Source organism: Drosophila guanche, unplaced genomic scaffold, assembly GCF_900245975.1.
Source record: "Drosophila guanche unplaced genomic scaffold, DGUA_6, whole genome shotgun sequence".
In the NCBI taxonomy this organism is placed as follows: domain Eukaryota; kingdom Metazoa; phylum Arthropoda; class Insecta; order Diptera; family Drosophilidae; genus Drosophila; species Drosophila guanche.
In genome coordinates, this window is record NW_022995743.1 from 11,345,511 (window position 1) to 11,366,853 (window position 21,343).

The 21,343-nt window shown below is 46.2% G+C and overlaps 2 protein-coding genes and 1 pseudogene across 2 annotated transcripts in view; 1 reads left to right on the top strand and 2 right to left on the bottom strand.

Moving 5' to 3' along the window:
- Positions 1-8,341: 8,341 nt before the first annotated feature.
- Positions 8,342-9,487, bottom strand: LOC117592560 (annotated as a pseudogene).
- A 586-nt stretch (positions 9,488-10,073) lies between these two features.
- LOC117580408 (odorant receptor 59a-like) lies at positions 10,074-11,265 on the bottom strand. Its single transcript, XM_034266959.1, has 2 exons — positions 10,541-11,265; positions 10,074-10,488 (listed from the first exon to the last, which is right to left on the bottom strand). Exons 1-2 carry the CDS (start codon positions 11,263-11,265, stop codon positions 10,074-10,076), a joined length of 1,140 nt encoding a protein of 379 aa, XP_034122850.1.
- Positions 11,266-13,865: 2,600 nt separating this feature from the next.
- Positions 13,866-21,343, top strand: part of LOC117580399 — a 43,550-nt gene continuing 36,072 nt past the window's right edge. Inside the window, exon 1 of the mRNA XM_034266948.1 lies at positions 13,866-14,149. The gene's annotated coding sequence lies outside the window, so the exon portion shown is untranslated. The remainder of the gene's footprint in view (positions 14,150-21,343) is intronic.

The following is a 21,343-nucleotide window of genomic DNA, read 5'->3' on the forward strand; positions in this document are numbered from 1 at the left end:
TATAGAGTGCCCGAGGGCCCATCTGAGTGTCCAAGCACGTACATGGCTCAGCTGTTTTCTGTACGCTGTGCGCGTGCGCAGTCGCAATAATTTCGCTCTGTGTAGACAGATGTTGACGCTGACGAGCGGGCGGGCTGCCGATATGCCATAGATCGTGCGATTGATACTCTTTCCCATAAAACGGGTATAGCTGTGCCAGAAATGGTATATGCTTCAGGTGGTCTATCAAGTGAAACTGAATAAAGTTTGGGTTTTGGGTGGAACCTTCAAAGAATTTTAGTTTCGTTTTTATATTCCGCTAATTGCTTACTTAATTTCGATACCGAATTGAGGGTATTCAAGATTCTTGCTTAATATTGCGCTGTGTGCCCATTTGAAGTTATTTTTTGTTCCATCTCTGTTGATTTTCTGTCGAGTGGTGTGAAAAAGGTGGCCTCAACAAACAGTCAGGCATGAGTGGCTGCTAACTGATTTGTGGCTGTTGGTCTGCGATTGCTTGATGGCAACTCTTTAAAAAAAAGACCGCTGTGCTGTGTAACCGATTAGTAACTGAAACTAAACTCGCTTTGAAGTTTGAAGTGTGCCTCCTGTGGACTGACTTTCTTTTCCGCATATGCGGCAATCAATACGCCATGCAGCACAGAGTGCAGTGGCCACAATTAGCGGCACCAAAACACTAAAACTTTCACTTGGCCCCAGTCCAGGGCGGGTGCATCACTCATACGCGCCGCACGGCACTCGAGAGATCGGTTGAGGGGGTTCAAATATTTGCTGTAGTTACCTTGTTTGCAATTAGGTTCACACTTGATTGGCTTTACTGGCGGGCGCCTGGATAACTTTCCGGTGCTTCTCGTAGTTTGGTTTTTGCTTTATCGACTGTGTGCTCGATGGTTTAGAAACTTTTCCCGACTGACACTAGCCCTAGCGGGTCCATTGTTATTTATTGGCAAATGCAGGAATTACTGCCGAAATTGATATTGATATTTATTGAAGCATGTGCATGGACAGCTCTTAATTGCTCGCCCATTTAAATCCACACGAACACACACAAAAAACGACTCAATGTGAATGAGGGCATGACAAATGATAAATCAGAAAAGAACAAACTCAAATCGATAGGGAAAACCAGTCGCAGTCGCTAATGGTCCAGCCAGATCCGAACAGGGATGAGATGTGTGTCCCCCAAAATCAAATTGGAGTTTAATTCGCACACTGACTTCCTGCATAATATATTTTGGGAAGGCGGAGGGGGAGGGCCAAGGACAATAATTGGTCCTGGAGCTGTACGTGATTCTATTGCGGAACAAGCTACCGGGAAATGCTTGAATAAACGCAAGATTTGCGGCATTCGGACTGCCGCCGACACAGATGAATGTGATTGGATGTCGATTGGGCATGTGAATTCACACACACACACACACACACACAGACACACTCAAACACGTGAATCGAATCCATTTAGCAATTCAATTTCGTTGCCCTCTGCATCCCTGTGTGGCGGCCACACAATCAACAGAATTATTGCACAGATTATTACTGCCAGCCACAAGTTCATCTTCAATATTGTGGTCACGACTCTCCATGCTCCATATACTCGCTTGCTCAAACATAGAGGCCTGTACCGGGTACTCCCCGAGCGGAAATTGTGTCGTTGCTGCCGCTGGGCTCTCTGCTTTTTGTTTGGCTTGCAATTATGCGAATCTACTTAATGGATGTCGCCAAGTGCACGCTCCACTCCACTCCACCAGGCCACACCCCGCCTCGCACATTGTTTTTCAAGTTTATTTTTACAGCACGCAGAATGTGTTTTGATAATTGCCAGCCCGTGACCTTAAACATAAACAACTTAAGCTTGGGTTACGTGAAGTTGGGCTCGCTGTGCGGCTGTGCGTCATTGAGCTGTGGCATGTAATGTGTTTGCTCGAAGCCAACAAGCTTCAGCCATTACCCCCCTCAAGCACCACTTCAACCGCAAAAGTCAAAGACTTCAATGAGACGTCACTGAGTCTTGTCTAAATTCTGTAATTGGTAGCAGTTAATCGGCTCTTTTCTGTTTATTTTGCTGGCTCTGCTGGATCTCCTGTCTTCATTCGCATTATCAAAATGAATCGTGGCTGATTGATAACGTCCAATGAAGTGCTAACAACAATTGGCTGTCAAGCAAATATAGAAGCTGAAAGCACACTACAAATTATGATCTTTGTCCCCGTCTCTGTCTGCAATTATTCTGCCATATCTGTTCCACTGAGTGCCTACGCCATGTTCCCCCACTCTGAGGCTCTTCCGACATGCATTTGATGATCGCAAAATGAGCTTTAAATTGCTGGGGTAATTTTCGTGTGATTTTGGCAAATGCTTGACTCTGGCTTAAATAATCGCCGAAATATGTCAAGGTCGTCATGGATGTACACATCTCTGTGTATTATTTCCAATTGGAAAACAGAGGGAAATTTGGCTTGTATCAGCTGAAATCCATTGGCTTGCAACAGCATTTTGCAGCTGTATTGATTGCCACAATTTGCAGCATTTAAAGACCAGCATGCAGTAGCCTGCGTTGAAATCTTTTGCAGATTGTGCCGCATTCAGCAGCGCACAAAGGCCCAGTAGAGCTTTAAAACATGTATGCTGGATTTCCTTTGCCAGCGATGAATATACTCTCTGTACACGGATATCGCTTAGGGTATTCCCACTTCGAGTTGTATACATTTTGGTGCAATATTGCTGCCCTTGATGGACAAGCGGTTGACCCAACCAGTGCTAAAAATATTCACAATTTCCATTGATTTTGCATCCACAAAAACTGAAAGCTTTTGGTGGTTGTCAAATGTGGCATTTCCTGCAACTAAATTCAGTCATCAGTGGAATACTTGAGCCAGAGCAAAGGAGACAGAGAGAGAGCGAGAGAGAGAGAGAGTGCGTAAAGAGTGGCCCCTAAGTGAAACGCCACATTTAACTGTAAATCGCATTAAAACATGTTTAAAAGACATCAAATCACACGTTATCAGCTTCATGCCCAACCGAAGGGCTCACATTGTGGCACGTGATTGAGTGTGTGTGTGTGTGTGTGTGTGTGGGCGTGGCCATACGTCATCAGCATAAGTGTCCCTGGCATCTCCATGCCGATCATCATCTCATTACTGTCATTTTGCCGGGGCGCCATTTAAAAATTTCAATTGTTGTGTTTGCACTGACGGCAAATCCCCCCCCCCCCCCCCCGCACGGGGGTGGCAGGCACGTGAGCCGCTGCCTCGCCTTCGAATTGAGCCCTTGGTAATGCGACCAAATCGATGAGGAGGCTGTTGCGCCTCCTTATTTATTCATTTAATTCGCTTATTCATTGCTTTTCATCGCTCAGTTGTCGCCCACGTATACTTATGCGTATGCGTATGCGTATACGTAATATGTATAATGCATGTGTCTTCTGGGCTCCCAGGACACGCATCATTACCATTTACATGCGATTAAAGTCAGTTGCAGAACTTCGCCCCATGGGATAGGAAGAATAAAAACCATTTATGCGATCGCTTAACTCTCAATTCCTTTTGTGTTATTCTCGCCGAGTGGACAGCTCAGCATGCAGGTCTGATGATGAGAGTAGACTTAACACAGTACTCTGTATCCTGTTTAGAGTAAGGAATTCAAATAGAAATAGAAATAGAAATAGAAAACCCAATGCAGCAGAGAAAAGAGAAAAGAGAAAAAAGCATCCTAGCGTCCATTAGGCTTCAATGGGACTAACGAGTCTAAACCCTTTGAGCAAGTATCAGCAGAATCTTGTAGTTAGTTGAGAAAAAAGAGCTACACCAGCTACTCTGCTTAATTCAATTAAATTCACTGCTTTACACTGCTTTAACACAGCTGCTAGAAGCCAATGCAACTGCTTGATGTCTAAACTGTAAGGCAAATCAGATTCCACTCGGATTAAACATTTAAAGCAGTGCCGTTATAACATGCAATCCACTCTTTAACTCTCTCGCCCTCTCTATTTATCTACCAAGCAGTAGACGGGAGCTGTCACTCGATGTCGCCTGTGTTCTCAGTTAAAAATAATCCCTTTTGGCCAAGTCAAAACTTGCTTGGCTGTGGGTGTGTGTCCCACCCCCACACTCGTGCAACGAAAATCCTTTTCTTCGACCTTTCTTTCGTCTTGCCACGGCCATGCAAAATATGAAGTTGGCTCTGCGGCAGGGCACAAATAACACTCATTAGCCATAATGAGTTATAGTTGGACTAGGCGCCGCATTGGACACGAAACACTCTTTAGCGGCAATTATGCGGTACAACTGCGGGCGGGGGGCAAAGCGCATAAAGCAGTGCCTGGCTTCGGTCTGGTCTTGGTAGTCATAAAGTTTTGAGCTATAAATACTCAACGTACTTTGCCCAATAACCTTTAGGCCAGAGAACTACAAATAAAGCAGGAGCGAGAAAGAGACTAAGAGAGCAAAAGAGAGGGAGAGAGAGAGAGAGAGGTAGCTTAGAAGACCACAAATTGTTTGACATTTGGTACACTGAACACTGAACACTGAACACTGGCGGTCTGCCTACTGAAGACTGAGTACCAAGGACTGAGCACTGGCTGGCACTCCCTGTCAAGCGCAATCCTTTTCAACATCTGCCGAAACGAAGTAACTCTGCTGCTGAAGCATATGTCCCTGTCCCTTGCGCTCACGTCCCCTCTCACGTTCTATGCCACCCTCTTGCTCGCTCTTCCCTGTTATTGTCACTTGCCAGTGGCAGTTTTGTGTTATTTTATCCAAGTTTTCCGTCACACAAGCAGGACAAACTTTTTGTTGTTAATTCGTGCAAGTTTCTGGCAAGTATTTACGTGCTTCGAAGAGTTGGCTCGAAAGTGAAGGAGTGAGACAGGGAGACAGGGAGACAGGGAGGCAGAGAGCTATGTCTGCTATGAAAGTTTTGTATGTTAATGGCATAGTTTAGGCAAAATGTTTTTACTGACGCCTCACTCCCCATCATCCAGAACAGCCTCCTGGCGCAGTGTTTTGGTTTGCACACATTTTCTGGCCCAAAATTAACTTTCACATCGCTCTCGAGCCTCTCCTCTCGTTCCACACATGCTCGTAGACTCTCTCTCTCTCTCTCTCTCTCTCTCCATGTGCCCCTGGCTCTGGCTCTGGCTCTTTCTTAGCCACATAATGTGCCATTGCCCCACGTTAAGTGACTTTCTTATGTCGGTTGTAAAATTTCCCTCTTTATACGAAACCATATGGATCCTGTTTGCCATCCTGTTTGCCGCCTGTTTGCCGACTGTTTGCATGTGTGTGCTGATAACACTGGCTCCACACACACACACACACACAACTACTTCCTGCTGCGGTTAAATAATCCCAGACTATGAACGCCAGTAATTTACTTGAGTACTCAGCGGGCTCGGCTCTCTTTCGCTACCTCCCTCCCTCCCCCGCAGCTGTGGCCGCTGGGGCAAGTTAAGCCATAGATAAAACTTTTGTCCAACATAGTTTGGTGGATTTTTTGTTCGCTTTCCTTTCGATGTTCCTGATAAATTTGAAACTTTTGGGCGCGGCTCCTTTGACATGAGCAGAAACTATTAATTTCGAGTCATAGCTGTTGGCAATTTTCATTTAGTTTCCGATCTTCCGTTTCTTCGTTGCTGCTAATTAAATATAAAGTTTGCCAAACAATAAGTATTGGCTAAGAGTTGGCCCAGACTTTTGCTCTGTGTTTAAGGAGGGGAAAATTGATTCACTTTCACCTGTTGGAGCAGCCCAATCAACTTTAGCGCTGTGGTTCTATCGTCTTTTGGTGTAACGCTTCAAGTGGCGTACACGTACCTACACTCCACGGCATGCTCAAGGACTTCAGCATCCACATCAAGATCCCCCCACGCAGTGTGTCGGCATCCTTTGGCCACTTGTGGCTGCCACAGCAACAGCAGCAACTTGTGCTTGTGCTGCTGCTGCTGCTGCTGCTGCTGGTCTGCAATTGGATTATCATTTTGCCTAACAACAAATTACTCGTTCAGTCAAGAACGTCGGCCCGAGACACAGGGGGAATGAGAGGAAGCGGCCAATGAGCCACTGCCACTCCAGCTGATGAGACGCTTAGCACTGAGGGAAATGCTGGCTCTGCACTAAAGGTCTGAATGATTATATCTCTCCATATACCACACACACCCGCACTTTGTCAGTGTAAAAGTTTCGCCAACTTACGTAAACCATCCAGACAACCCCCAATGCAATGAAGTTTTCAAGTAACAGTTTGCATGACTTACAGAAACAGAAACAGAAACAGGACTTGGACCAGGGACCTGTACCTAAAACAGGAGCTGCTGCTGCTGCTGCTGCTCCTGGTGATGACGGGGAGCGATAAGTAGGTTGATGAGAATGATGAGTTCTTGACAAAATGAGCCAAGTGGCCAAAATACAATTTCCGACTTGGCACAAACAGCTGAGTCTGCTAAATGCCCCAAAGTCCAGCCACCGTGCTAGCAGTAGTTTGCTTTTTTTCTTCCTGCCTTTATTTTCTTATTTATTTTGATTAAAAATTAACCACCAGAGCCTCCTGGGTCGTCGTTGGGCAAAGCAGAACCGACTGGCAGGATGACTGGTTGGTTGGGTGTGTGGCTACGTGCTTGGCCTGGGGAATTTGGTTGGAAAGTGAAGTAAATGCGTTTTGTAATAAATTCAAATCAACTTTATGGTATGTCCCTGTGTGCATGTCCGATGGAGTAACTTCGACACCAAATTGCTCATCGATTGAGAGACAGAGAGACAGAGGGAATACGAAACCCAATTCCAGGCACCCAATCTTTAGTTTTTGCCAGCTATAAATTGTTGCTGTGAGCTCGTCTTTCTTTGGGTTTCTGCTTCTGCTGTGCCTTTCTCTATCCATTTTACAATGTTCACTTTGCGGATTCAACACGGACTTCGTGCCGGACTTAAGCGCATTACGGACTTCGGCTCCAACTTCCCGCTCTGCCACTCCCACTGCGAGTTTGGACCCTGGGCAAAAGTCTTTTAATGCCTTATCGCTTGTGCAAATAAATAAGCGAGCAATGGCACTGGGCTCAACTCTTGTTATCCCCTCCATGAGCAATTGATTTGCCTTCTTTCTGTTGCTGCTGTTCTGCTGCTTGTCTTATGCAAATTTCCAATGAGATTGATTCAATTAAACACGGCCACCAGGCAAAGCCAGCAGATCTTGCTGCTACACGTGTCGGCTGTCAAATGTCATTGAAAAGTAGCCAAAACTCAAATCAATTATCAATAGTTTCACCTTACTTTTAGTTCTAACTTTCTATTGAGTTATTTTAGGTTTTTTTTTTGGTTTTTGTGTCACTCAAAATTAAAGCAGAACAAATTTTAGTTGACTTGCAGAATGGCCACGGAGCAGCTGTTGCCAGAGGTCGAACAGAGCCAGAAGGCTACAGAAACCGCGACTGAAACAATCCCCAGATACGCTCTCCACACACCCAGCACTATGTTGTGTCTCGCTGCCCTGTCCAGATTGAGTTCCGATGGCTTCCCCATCGGTGGTCAGGCCATTCTGTCGAGGATGAGGCAGAGCAATGTGTCACTGTCCAATCACATGGCTCTGCAGCTGGAAAAGAAGTTCGAGACGTTCAGAGTCGCGGCGGGACAAGTGAGGAGTGGAAACATCGGCACCTCCGTGGCCAGGCGGCGGGGTCTGCCGCACCTGCAGCATACAAAATCTTACATCTTCGGCCAACCAACCACACACATGTTGGCGCCACATCCCCAGTCTGTCGGACTTAATATGGCGAATGCCAGGAATATATTTCCTACAATCCTTCGACCGCTTACGCTGGAGGAGCCGTCCCAGGCCCACATTCAGCGGGAGACCGTTGAGTCAAGGACTGCAGACTGCAACCAAGAGGAGCAACCAACTGACCAGCAGATGGAAACGTCGCGTTTGGAGCAGCCGAACCTGGAACAAGAAATCGACCTCATGATCGAGCGCACCTTGAGCGAGCATGTGGACGGACTGAGAAACTACCTCCGGACCCACAGAGACCGATTCCAACAGCTGGCCCAGCACCAGCAGAACGAGCGCCTACGCATGCAGCGAGAGTTTGACCGCCAGAAAGAGTTACTTATCAAACAGATTTGCGCGGAAATCGACATGACTACCACCACACAATGAGCAACACGGCCACAGCTGGGTCAGACATAGGACAGCCGAAGCAAACCTCCTTTTCTGCCATGCACTGACCTTAACCGACAAAGGGAACACGAGCAAGCACCAGCAATGGATAACTTTCTGACAATGATTATGCGTTCCTCCTGGTTCCTTCCTTCCCAATGTAACATATTCGACCTTTAATCGACTGAAAACTTCATTCTCAGGGAATTATAAATGTGCATCGAACTATCATTTCATAGGTTGGACAACCTTCATTTTCCATTCGAATAATAATCGTGAACAGGGAGTAAGCCATCTTTAGGGTCGCGAAAAATGTGTTCACATTGACGCGCAACATGCCACCGGCAACTGCTTTGCTCGGCGATCATCAGCGATCGCTCCACAAAAATCCTCAACTTCCGCTCGGGCCAATTGCAGCTGAAGGCGGCATAGTGAAGGCGTCCAAACCAGTACACGTTATCGGTGCCATAGTAGCAGGACGGATAGAATTGCAATTGAATTGCTATGGCATAAAAGATGAAGTAAATTCGGGCCATGGGTTCGCTGACGAAGAACACGAGAGATGCTACACTGATGCACAAGTTCAGAGCGGCGATCGTGAATTGGACGAACATTGGGAGTGACATAAATCCCTCCATACAGTGGAAAATCCTGTGGGATAAGGGAGAATGAGTGGAGCATGAATACAGTTGCACCCACTCGAGCAAGCGCTTGTGATCGGTGATGCAGTCTTCCAGCTGCTTCTCCGCATCAATAGATGGATCCCTGCTAATGTCCTCAAAGCGAGAGTAGAGCATCTTCACGTGTGACGAGATTAGGCAGAGCACAACGGCCGGTCATTGATATCATTTTGTATGAGTTGAAAGGATATTCCCACAATCTGATAGACGTTGCAATGTAGTAGTTTCTCGTGGAGTGTAGCCAGTCGAATGGTAAGTAGGCGGGGGACATGAGGCCGCGCTCCTCCTTAGAGATAAACGAGAGCTTGGCGCACAGAGCTAACGGCATGTAGATGCCAATAAAGACATGCAGGATGGTGCGCAGTTTCAGCTTGACTTGGCCGTAGATGGCCCGCTGCTCCATGCCACTCGCTCGCTCATCCAGCATCCGCAGGAGCTGCTCCATTCTAGCCACAGAAGAGTCTTGGCGGAGCAGGCAAAGCACGTCGCAAAGGTCGTCAGGTTGAGGATGTCCTCGGTGAGATTGCGGCTGCTGAAAAGTGACAGCCCCAACAGAGGTAGAAACTACGCCAGGACTGCAGGCGCTGGTGGGCCACTCCGAGCAGCCACCATGCTGTCCAGTGGCTCTTGATGAAGCTCAAGCTGTCGATGGCTTCCTCCGGCATGGCTTTCTTTTTGAGTACTAAGGCTTCCTTTCTGATTTCGCTCTTATATACAGATTTTCCCCATTGTCTTTGCCTTTCTTTAGTTATGCAATGAGGCGCGGTGCCCGAAATGAAAAATTATGACCGGTGCCACCTGCCGCTTAAGTTTTGCCTTCCCAGAGACCAATTACCACCTAGAATTAGCTGTGACAAATGGCTAACAATAACTTCTGTACCCATTGCCCTCTTCTCAGCATTCTAATAGTATTACAAATTCTACGTTTAAGGGTAACAAATCCCCAGAAATGGTTTAGCAGTGCTCGCTGCTGCTCTGCTTGCAGCTGCACTGCTTGCAGCACTGCTTGCAGCTGAAGACTGCATAGTAGAGGCGTTCGAGCAACTTATTCAAAGATACTGTCGATGAACAAACACTTTTTCAGAATGAGTTCATCCTGCGGTTTCTTTCTTATAAAGTGCTGGCTTAGCAGCTACCAGCTGTCCTTACATCTCAATCACCAAATAATATGACATTGTGGACTTTTAATCGATTTTAAATGTGCATTCAATAAGAATTTCAAAACAATTTTACGGCAGTGGTATTATTGACCTACTTTCTCATTCGAATTATAATCGTGAACAGGGAGTAGGCCATCTTAAGGGTCGCGAAGAATGAGTCCACATGTACTCGAAGCATGCCACCGGCAATCGCTGTGCTCCGCTTCAGCGAGCGCTCCACAAAGAGCATCATCTTCCGCTTGAAGCTGCGTCCTTGCACGGGCCAGTTGCAGCTGAAGGCGGCATAGTGGAGGCGTCCAAACCAGTACTCATTGTCGGTGCCATAGTAGCAGGAGGGAAAAATCTCGAGCGGCATGGCAAGGCCATAGAAGAGCAGATATATGCGGGCCATGGGTTCGTTGACGAAGAACACAAGAGCGGCGACACTGATGCAAACATTTAGAGCGGCGATCGTGAATTGAATGAACATTGGCAGTGACATAAATCCCTCAATACATCTAAAGAGTCTGTAAAAGAAAGGTAAGTCAGTGGTGGTACAAAGAGATCGGTGGTACCTACTCGAGCAAGCGCTTGTGATCGGTGATGCAGTCTTCCAGCTGCTTCTCAGCATCAATGGTAGGATCCCTACCAATTGTCTCAAAGCGTGAGTAGAGCATCTTCACGTGTGACGAGATTAGGCAGAGCACAACGGCCGGAAAACAGTCATTGGCATAGTTTTGAACGAGTTGAAAGGACACCCCCACAATTTGATACACGTTGGCTATGTAGTAGTTCCTCGTGGAATTTAACCAGTCGAATGGGAAGTAGGCGGGGTACATGAGGCCGCGCTCTTCCTTAGAGATAAACGAGAGCTCGGCAAAGAGACCGCAAAGCATGTAGATGGCAATAAAGGCGTAGAGGATGGTGCGAAGTTGCAGCTTCAATTGGCCGTAGATGGCCCGCTGCTCCATGCCACTCGCTCGCTTATCCAGCAGCCGCAGGAGCTGCTCCATCCGAGCCACCTTGCCAATGTTGTAGGCGTAGAGAAGAGTCTTGGCGGAGCAGGCAAAGCACGTCGCAAAGGTCGTCAGGTTGAGGATGTCCTCGGTGAGATTGCGGTTTTGAAAGAGGGACAGGCCCAAGTGGAGCGGATAGCCGACGGTGAACAGCACATTGACCACCACACTGTAGCTGATGTAGAGACCAAGAAAGGACTGAACCCGTTTGTGTGCCACTCCTAGAATCCGCCATGCTGTCCAGTGGCTCTTGACGAAGCTCAAACTGTCGATGGCCTCTTCGGACATTGCCTTTACTTTGATTTCTGAGGTTCCCTTTTTGGTAATGGCTCGTTTTATATACTCGTACAGATGTCGACACCATTGGCCTTTCTCGAATTATGTAATTAGGTTTGCGTGGTGGCAGCCATTACAAATTATCACCGGTGCCACCTGCAGGTTAGGTTGTGGATTCCCAGCGGATGGAATTCCATTTAAAATTCCCTCTGGCAAATGGTCGAGCCACATACTCTTTGAACTCTTTAAACTATTTCCCTCTTTGTTGTCGAACAATTCGTGACAACTGCAACGAATGGCTCGTTGCAAATTCGAGCGAATGCAAATGAAATGCGAAATTATTTGCTAGTTTTCAGGGAGGCTTCTCCCCTCAAGCTTCTCATTTCTGATGCTGATGTTTTTCATAATTAATGAAACTGACACAACTTCGGAATGTTCGTTTAGCGGCTGCTTTTGCCAGCGGTTTTGCAGCATCAAAATGTGCGCTGAAAAGTAGGCAACAACATTTATGGCTCACTCGCTGGCTAGCCGTCAATTTTACTGCAACTTGCCACACTGTCACATTTGCGACGCAATTATTTTAACGCAACACAAGCCCGAAAGCATAGTTACGTTATATTCTCTCTGCCCTGCTGACCTGCTGCCCTGCTGCCCTGCTGCCCCCTCCTCGCATCATAGAGTGATGTGTGGATGGTGCATGTAATTAGCATGTCCACGCGGGCCACCAAAAAAACATGTTGCCATATTGCTGACAGCGCCCCATAAATTGTTGCATGTTGAAATTGCAGCAGGCCAGCACACACAGAATGCAGGGCTAAGAAAAAACATACCCACAGTATGCGTATGGTGTGATTCATGGTTGACTCCGCGTCCTCATCCCTAATCCAATGTCTTAATTGTTGCATGTGGCATTCACGTTGACACTGCCACATCCACATGCATACTATACTATTCACAGCAATTTATTTTATCCACCCATGCACATATTTATGTGAAATATTTTCATGCGGATGGTTTAAGTCCTAACCCACGAGTTGGCTCAAAAATGGAACGGATGTGCCGGCAGATGCCCACAATTTGCAGCGGAAATGGCATAACATGATGCATGTTCCCTAACTCTCTCTTAGTTTTTTTCTGTGGAATGTTCCCTCTCTGATGAGCTACGTTTTGCCATCTGATTGGTGCCGTGTGCCGTGTGCCGTGCAGCCATAGCTAATATACCTTGCTGTAAGTGTCGCTATTCATGCGGCAGGTTCATGGCACAAATGCCAGTTGCATATCGACGGTACGGAACGCGCTGCTTGTCTAACCCCCAACGCAGTAGCAGCAGCTGCAGCTGCTGCGAGCAAGAACGACAACAATGTAATTATCATAATTAAAAGGCTGCCCCTGTCGCCAAAAAAAAAAACTATCCAACCGACAAACAACGAGAATGGGAGCGAGAAAATGGTCACAGCGGCCATGAATTTCGTATTAAAAGCAGCCCCCCAAACGACTACGGAGGCTGGTCGAGGCACGTGGGGGTGGCAGCGGTTTGGTTGGGACGGACAGCCCCAACCCAAGCACCGGAGATGGTGACTGCTGGCTGGGGGATGCGACTGCAGCTGCATAATTGAGGTAGTTCCACTAATTGTAAAACGTTGCGCATTAATTGTGTCTGCAGCGTTGCGCATTTTGTGGCTTGGCACTCGAGAGTCGCCTTCACCTATTAGACACACCCATGGCCCGCCCGACATTAAACTGAGAGGGTGAAAACTAGAAACTATGCTGATGACATTCTTTCACGGTTCTCTTTTTCTTTTGAGACGCGTAAGTCTTGTTCTTGTTGTTGCTTCTGCTGCCGCTGCTGCACCCGGTGGATGCATTCTTATCAGTGATTCTTATCAGTGTGGAAAAATTCACCACACGAATGCCGCACGCTGCTCAACAGCTGGCGGACTCTGACAGGCTCGAATTTGTTCTGCGCAGGACCTGGAAGACATCGTACAATGTCGAATGTTTGCCAGCTAAGAATGTTCAACATTAAAGCAGTTCTTTGGCACTTTAAGAAACTTATTGGCAAAAAGTTGAGAGGTTTGAGTGCTTGAGATATGAGAAACAGAATTCAACTACTTTCTGTCATTTATCAATTCTTGAGGAAATATTCGCTGACACTTTCCCCTTTGACACGGTTGCAACTGCCTCTAATTGTTGCAACAGGACCAGCCAGTGAAAGCGCACGCAACAGTTTACTGTCCACACAGCCAAGGGCTTATCACAACAAGCGTTGCCGCTTCCAGTCTAATCAGAAACATCGCTGGAAGTGCCGCGCGAGAGAGCAAGAGCGCGAACGGCCGAGTGAGAGAACACTAACCTGCCTCAATAGCAGCAGTTAGTTGTACACGGCTTTCACTTTCCACCCACTGACACGATGCTCCACAGACCCACATGAACGAGTGTGCACGAAGCTGATTCGTGACAGAGCCGACTGTTCGCCAGGAGCTCGCTCGCTCGTGTCGGGGCGTGGTGAGTTTAGAGGAGCCATCGCCACCGCCACCGCCACCGCCACCGCCACCGAATCTGGCGCTGAATGAAGCTCGAGTTCGCATGGCGGCAATTATTCGCAGTTCGTTTTTAAACGCGTCGCGGCGTGGTTGTGCTGTGTTGTGTGTGGAAAAGGAACCGTTTCCAATTAAAGGGAGATTCATCCTGGCGAACAACCGATCGGTGCTCACGAAATGCAAGTGAAAGTGAAGTTCCGATCATCGATAGAGACGATACGAGTAGCTGCCGAATGAGCTTATTAGTGTAACAATATAATAGATCTTACTTAATAAGCACAGGATAAATAATCACATAAGTCGGATAAAATTCATATAATTGTATTTCAATTGAATTTGCAGTTTACGCCCTCTGGGTGAGTATTCCCATAAAAATGGAAATAATTCCGTGATTATAAATTATAAATTCTATAAAACATCGAAATTCTGAGCAAGAATTTATTTAATGTTGCTTATTATTTTTGTATTTTTTCTCTGTCTTCTCTCTTATGGAAAAATAATACCCTTTGGGCTATTGCTGGGGAGATTCAAAGCACAGCGTGATTCAGAATCCCTGCAAAATTGTTGCCCATTGTACGGGAAACTGAGCTTACAAGAGCGCAATTCCAATTCAATGCTCTGTGCATCTGTGCCCATTCGAATAATGGCACTTTAAATGCCACAAAAAGTGAATAATGCAACTACGAGTGTAAGCACATTCATGGTCTGCTGACCGACTGCACACAAGGCATGCAAATTCGTCCTGGCATTTTGTCAACTGTTTACATTTTTTAATTTAATTTAATTAATTTTAAAAGCTGCCTTAAAAAGACAACACGAGAGCTTCAGGCCGAAAAACACGACCATCCTTTGTGAAAATTAATTCCATTCCAGCACGCCAGAACGGGGTTCCATTGACGTGCCACAGGCTCAGGGTGTTAATGCTCATGTCAGCCAAAAATGGTGGGGGTACAGAGTCGCAAGTCAATTAATTAATATGAGGCCAAGAAGCCAGCGGCGAGGATACGCCAATACTCGTACGTGTGTGGGGCAAGTGGAGAGGCCGAAAAATCATGCATAAGCCGCCAGCCGCCAGCCACCAGCCTCCTGCCTCCCTGGCCTCCCGTTGCCTGGCGAAGTGTGAAATTGTATTTTATTCTCACTCCTGCACATTTCCGCACTCTTGGACCTGTTTTCCTACGTTCTTTGGCTTCTTCCTGGAGCATTCCCTGGGTAAACTGATTAAACTCTTTGGCCTTTGTGCCCTACAAAAAAAATTCCATCAACACCTAATGGGTAGAATTAATTTGGCAAAATTTCTGGGAAATGAGCTGGGCATCTTGTGGATGTCGTTAAGCGGATTTGTGTCCTGCAGAATCTGCAGAGTTATTATACGCGTAATTCAAGTTAATTGCTTGCCACCTGCCAAGTGGCGAACCGCCATCCCTTACCCCCTTTCCCGCTGCCCTTCCGCCACGCGCAGCCCTTCTGTTTCTAATGATTGTCTTAATTTGAAGCATTTACCTGCACGCACCACACGCTCACAGGAAGGCGTATCCGCGACTTACTCTTCCGCCCTTCCGCCCTTCCGCTCACCCTCCCCCGCTGCTCGGCCCATTCATACGCGTAGCTGAACTTTGCATACAAATGGGCTTCGGGTTGGGCTTGGGCAACTTCTGGCCGCCGCTTGTGCTTTATGAATGCAAATTTACACAGCTTCAAGCTTAAATCTGAATGCGTCAAGCTGATGCCTGCAGTTTCCCATTGACCAAACACCCAAACCCCCCCCGAGTACCAGTTACAGTTATCTATTTGCATACACTTGCAGAAAATATGGTAAAAGTGTAAGATAAACAGAAATTATCGTCATGAAAGAGAGTGCCTATGTCTATATATTTAGAAAAAGTACAAGAATAAGTAAGAGAAACATTTTCGCTGCAAGCGAGATCAAGCGATATACGAAAAGCGTCTGAAAGCTTCTCTTCTGCTTCGTTCGGACTCTCTCACTCTCGCTTTGTCTTTGCTCTACCGCCTGACACTTGCATGCACAAAGCTTTAAGCAGCTTTCGGACCGTACTCATCACGCAATGAATTTCTTTGTTGTTCCGTTATATTTTTGCTCTGAGTAAATAGCCGCTGGCTGTTGTCTTATCATCGCATTCTTTACCTGCTGGTTTCGCTTTCATTTGAGCTTTTTTCTTTTTGTTCTTTTAAAGTTGCTTTTCAGCTAAGCCAATGCTGATGTCTGAAACATTAAATGGAGGACTAGCGCTGGGAGAGAGTTGATAAATGACCAAGCGCCATCCGTACATGTGTTCAAGTTCCTATTCAAGTTCCATATTTCCATACGAATTTTGCTTAAGCTTTTCAGCCAGCTTACGTAGGGCGGAATTTGCATAATTTTATAACTACTTAATTCCCCCCCTTGTCTGGCTTTATTATAACTTATGCCATGTTTTGCCAGTCAATCTCCCGCATGCTGTGTGTGTCTGCATCTACGTCTGCTTTTGGCATGTGTTTTGTATGTATTAAATTATAATTCGGTGCCAAATCCATGCAAATTCATTAACAAAATGCAATTATCAAAACGCAAAATAAATGACAAGCTGTTATGTTATTCAGTAAACTCAATCTCTATATCTATTCCCTGGATGCACTCCCATCCCTTTGCACCTTTGCTTGTGCCTGGTTTTGATGGAAACTTCGTTTATTTTAGTCGACTGCTTTTGACCACCGAATCGGCTTAAGCGCTTTGACTTTGGTTTTCGTTTTTTGGTTACATTTTAGCGCAGAATGCTAGTAGAATCTGTGTATCTACTCTGTCCACTGGGATGTGCCCTAATTACACTCAAAGTTAAACATTTTCTACATTTTGTGGCTCACTTTTGTGGCGCTCTTGCTACTCCTACTGGCCAGTTGACATGCAACCAATTAATTAGGTGCGCCCCCAACTGCGCTCACATCTCATTTGAGGCAATCAATCTAATTGATTGACCGAAAGGCCAACGAATTTCAGTCGGTAAAACACTGATAGCTCACCCCAAAAGGGATAATTTGAGCCTTTCGGTTGACCTGCTGTCACGCCCCATTGTTAAACAATTTAGGCATTTTATCGTGCCACAAGTGGACAGACACGAGAGTTTGGGCCGAGGGGCAAACGATTACTCCCCTTAAGTCCATACTAAATACGTTATGATTGTTGCGTGTTGAACATTAATTAACTCGTCGTGATTGCGGTGTGGTGACCAGACAAATCAATTATTTAAACGCTTTTAAATACATTTGCCCAGCCCCCTGATTGACAGCCAGTGGCATGCCACACACACAATCGTTAATTGCCATGGACTTGCAACGCTTTAAGCATCAGCTGACGGACCGGACGAGTCGAAAGGTTATTTAGTTCATCATCTCATCGAGAGTAGATTTAGGTTTCCTTTTATTAACTTCGATCTACGATGTTCTGTTCATCACAAATCACAGCGGCAGAGGAGACTTCTGCCGAGATGATTGTCTTGGCCACGTCAAAGAAAATGGAAGGAGTACGAATTCCCGCGGGGTTCAGGGGCAAAATAATTGCCAGCGAATGGCAAAGTTGAGTTGCGAGCAATGCAGCAGAATGCCCGTCTCTTTGCCCTTTTTTTCTTCTCACTTTCTACTTCTCTCCGCCAGTTCCTGCCGATGATTTGTGCCTTCTTTGTTCGATTTCGCTTTTCGCTGCTCTTTGCCGACTGCGGTGGTCGCCTCAGCCTCAGGTGAGGCTTCCTTTTGGCCTTGTCTGTGATTGAAACTCAAGCAAAAAGGGCAACAATTGCTGCGGTTCTCGGGAAACAAATGGGCGACTGGACGGGCTGGTTTTATTGGTGCATTGTGGATTGGGGACTGGGGATTGCTTTGGCCAAGTGTCGTTGGCAACTTGGTTGTTTCTGTCTACCTCTGAAGGTGGCACTGCAGCAAAGATTGTCCCCTACCCCGGCAGCAGGTTGTCCTGTAAAAGTGAGTTATGCGACGCACCGCCTAAAGAGAGATCTCTCGCACCAAATCAAGTTGCAGCCGGCAGCTGCACAGAACTTTACCCACGAATATCATTTACAACTGCACAACTTTCATCTGACTGTCGCAGCTCCAATTGAAGCTCACAAAACTTCAGTCAGCCGACACACACACACACACACACAGGTGTCAAGGTTGAAGCCTGAATGCAGACTTTGGGCAAGGACACGCGAGCGAGCGAGCGAGCGAAAATTGTCATCTCAAATTGTCACTTGTGTGTGTGTGCGTGAACACACAAAGGACAATGCCATGGGAGGCAAAAGACAAGCATTTCACCGTCACTTGACTGACAATTCGTGCGTGTGGGTCCAACCCCACCTCAGACCATGAACGAACTGTGGCAACACCAGTTGCCATCCCTTTACCTGTCTGCTGCTGCGGCACATACCCACTGCCCGCTGGGGGGTATGCTCGACTAAAAGCGAAAGTAAACTCTAATGTTGTGTGTGAAATACACATAAATAAGACTACCATTTGCCAGCTGTGCGTGTGTGTTTGCATACACTCACTGCCATGTGTATATCCTTTTGTATCCTTTTTTAAGTGTGTTTGCTTTGTATTCTTTAATGTGGCCATTGTCGTCATTCCAGGCGCGTTGATTGTGTCGCTGCTTCACTTGTTCTTCTTTGCTTTTATTAATTTACGAGCTGTGATAAAAAAAAAGCGAATCCAAATGCAAATGACCCTTGGCCTCGACGCTCAAGGGAGCTGTCTCTCAATATGAGTACTGCATGGGCACGCAGGAGTCTATAAAGGAGTCCACATCGCGCTGACATTTACCTGTTTTCAGGTCCTGGCACGTGCTCGTCAGCAAGCAGCTCTTCCTGCCTCGCCCACGCTTCTGCCCTCGTCCCATTCACACAACCAATGCAGAAGCACCACAGCGAGAGACATTTCACGTTCAAGGTCCTGGCAAATTGATTGACATGGCCAGGAAATTAAAATCTGAGCTCTTGGGGCTTGCCGCTTCGTTCCCTTTTTGCACCGCTTTAAATTTCAACATTTGTTTTTGTATGCCACAACAGCACAAAAATGTGGCCCAAAATCCTCGCAAACGGCAAACTGGTGGAATTTCACTAAACAGATGGGAAAGCAATCGGCCCGCGCATTGAAGCCCATTAAGAAAATTGGATTTGATTACTTATACATGAGCAAACACAAGAGAGAGATAGAGAGAGAGGGAGAGCGGCTAACCACAGCGACAGGGACAGGGACAGGGACTTGGTGATCGGCCACAAAAAAGAATGTTGTCATAAATCACATTACATATAAAACAAGAAACAAAAAAAGGGAAAAGGAAAATACAAAATCCGTACTGCTCCAAAGGAAAAGGAAGTGTTATTGATGAGCATTTAACTTATTTTCGTATTTCCGCTTCCGTTTTGCCTGCTGGCTGGTGTTGGCTTTAAAATTGTTCAACGCCTCATGGCGTCATCGTTGGGACTTTTGGGTTCTTTACGAGGCACACTTACACATTATGCCTGCCTCCGCTTGTCGATAATTTAGTTAATAGTTTCAGTACGATTCGGTTTGTGCTTACTCGAGCGAATTTCTGCGCATTTCTGGGGATCTCTGGCCCCGACTCTTGGGATTTGCCTTTCGGGGGCTGCTCTGGCGATTTGCCTTTCGATTGTTCGTCTCCGGTCTCTGGCTGGTCAATAAAGGAGCAGCGTCATGTTTTATATTGGCCCTCGATGTTGTTGTGGAGTTGTGGAGTGTGGGCCCAAAGCCCAGAGCCCCACAGAGTGCCATAAATTAGGGCGAATTCCATTTGACTGAGCTTTGGCTTTGACTTTGAGTTCTTCTCCTCTCGGATTTGCTTCTCGTTTCTTCTTTATATATTTATTTTATATTTATGCTCGCTTTGCTTTTTTTGTGTAAAGTTCCTTTGGCCAATTTATGGCTACACATTTTGTCCATTAAGTGGGCAGCCGTTTAAAAGGCACAAAACTTTCTCAGCCACTGCATTAACAATGGCCAATATTCGAGTGCCGTTCGTGCCACATGGCGTATACGCACATGGCCCGGGCTGGCTCTCATTTGCCGGCTAGACATTGTCTGGCTTTCGATTTATTGGCCTGCGATTGTCCAAGGTCAATGCTTAAGGCAAATATAACAAAATATTTAGACTAACTTTTTGGGGGGCACTTTCCATATTATTCCTTAATGGCCTCGAATATGCTTTGAAATTTGGATTTTCCCTCCCTCCACCAACCATAATGAAACATCAAAACGCTGCTTGTGACACCAGCAGACGGGGAGGGAGGAGGAGAGTGTGAGCGTAGAAACGCCCACCAAATGGCGTTAATATGGAAGAAGAATGTTTATTTTTTGTTTTTTTAATTATTATTCGGGATTTATGAAAATTATGCGCATACCAAAAACTCACAATTTGACGTGGGTCTCGGCTGGTGTTCGTTCCTGCTGATGAAACATTAGCAAACGATTTAACTTCCCTCCTCCCTAGTCATACGCTAGAGTACATTGATTTCTGCCCCATGGCCTTAAATATTCTTTTAATATTATAAAATTCATAGTAAACGGCAAATCATTGGCTCCCTTTGGGCAAATTTCAAAGAAAAGCCCAGCCACGTGCCAGCTACTTCATTTTTGTTTTGTATATTCTCAATTCCGGTTATAAATTTCGCATTAAATGAACAGTTTAACGTTGGGCCTGCATGGGGTTTTGGGTTTGATTCGGTTTGCGAGAGAGTGAATCCAGAAACTGGATTAGCAATACGCAGCTCAATTTTATTGCGATTGCCGCCTGGCTGACTGTGTGTCTGCCTCGAGCATGTGCCACACACGTCTCTGAATGGGACTGGGACTGGGACTGGGACTCACGCTCTGGTAGTCTGTTACTGTGTGCAATTTATGCGCTCACGTATAAATAGAATTGATTTTGCTTAAGCATCTCATATATTTTACCTGCTGCCAGGTGATTTAATGTCTGGCGACATAATCTGCCATTTGCCACTCGCTTCCCTGACATCACGTACCCAGAGAGAGCCAAAGAGAGGGAGAAATAACTGAAATAAGTATATCCGAATCGTGTGTGTCTCTCTGTGTCCTTAAGCCTTGTGCAAATCCGAACCCATTTTCATGAGATTCCATTATGCGTGAGGCGGCAGAATAAACAATGAACAATACACACACACACACGTACTCCCATGGATAATATTGTATGCCATATGTTCCCATACAGCCAAAGCAATTATGTAAAAATAATACGCGAGGTATTTATGTGTCTTCTTCCCTACCGAAACGAGGCTGAGCTGCTGGCTTATCGCTGCCCATGTCCTCAGCCTGCATGTGTTGGGTATTTGGAAGACTTTGCTGGGCTTATGGCACACAGGCAGAGATACTTAAAGCAGTGAATCAATGAACCATCAATGTTTTAAAATCGAAGCTCCAAGTTTTCACTGCATTGCACTGCTTGTCACGAGTTTTCACTGCTTGCCAGCCTTTGATATTCAATCAGTCGGAACAGCTTAGCAGCTGAAATTTTCGTTTACTAGCAT

What these genes read in the sequence shown, in the direction of transcription:
- LOC117580408 (XM_034266959.1), bottom strand. Translation starts at nt 11,265, where the DNA reads ATGTCCGAAGAGGCCATCGACAGTTTGAGCTTCGTCAAGAGCCACTGG. An exon ending in GATCACAAGCGCTTGCTCGA is followed by an intron (nt 10,489 to 10,540) that starts GTAGGTACCACC and finishes TTTCTTTTACAG; the next exon opens with ACTCTTTAGATGTATTGAGG.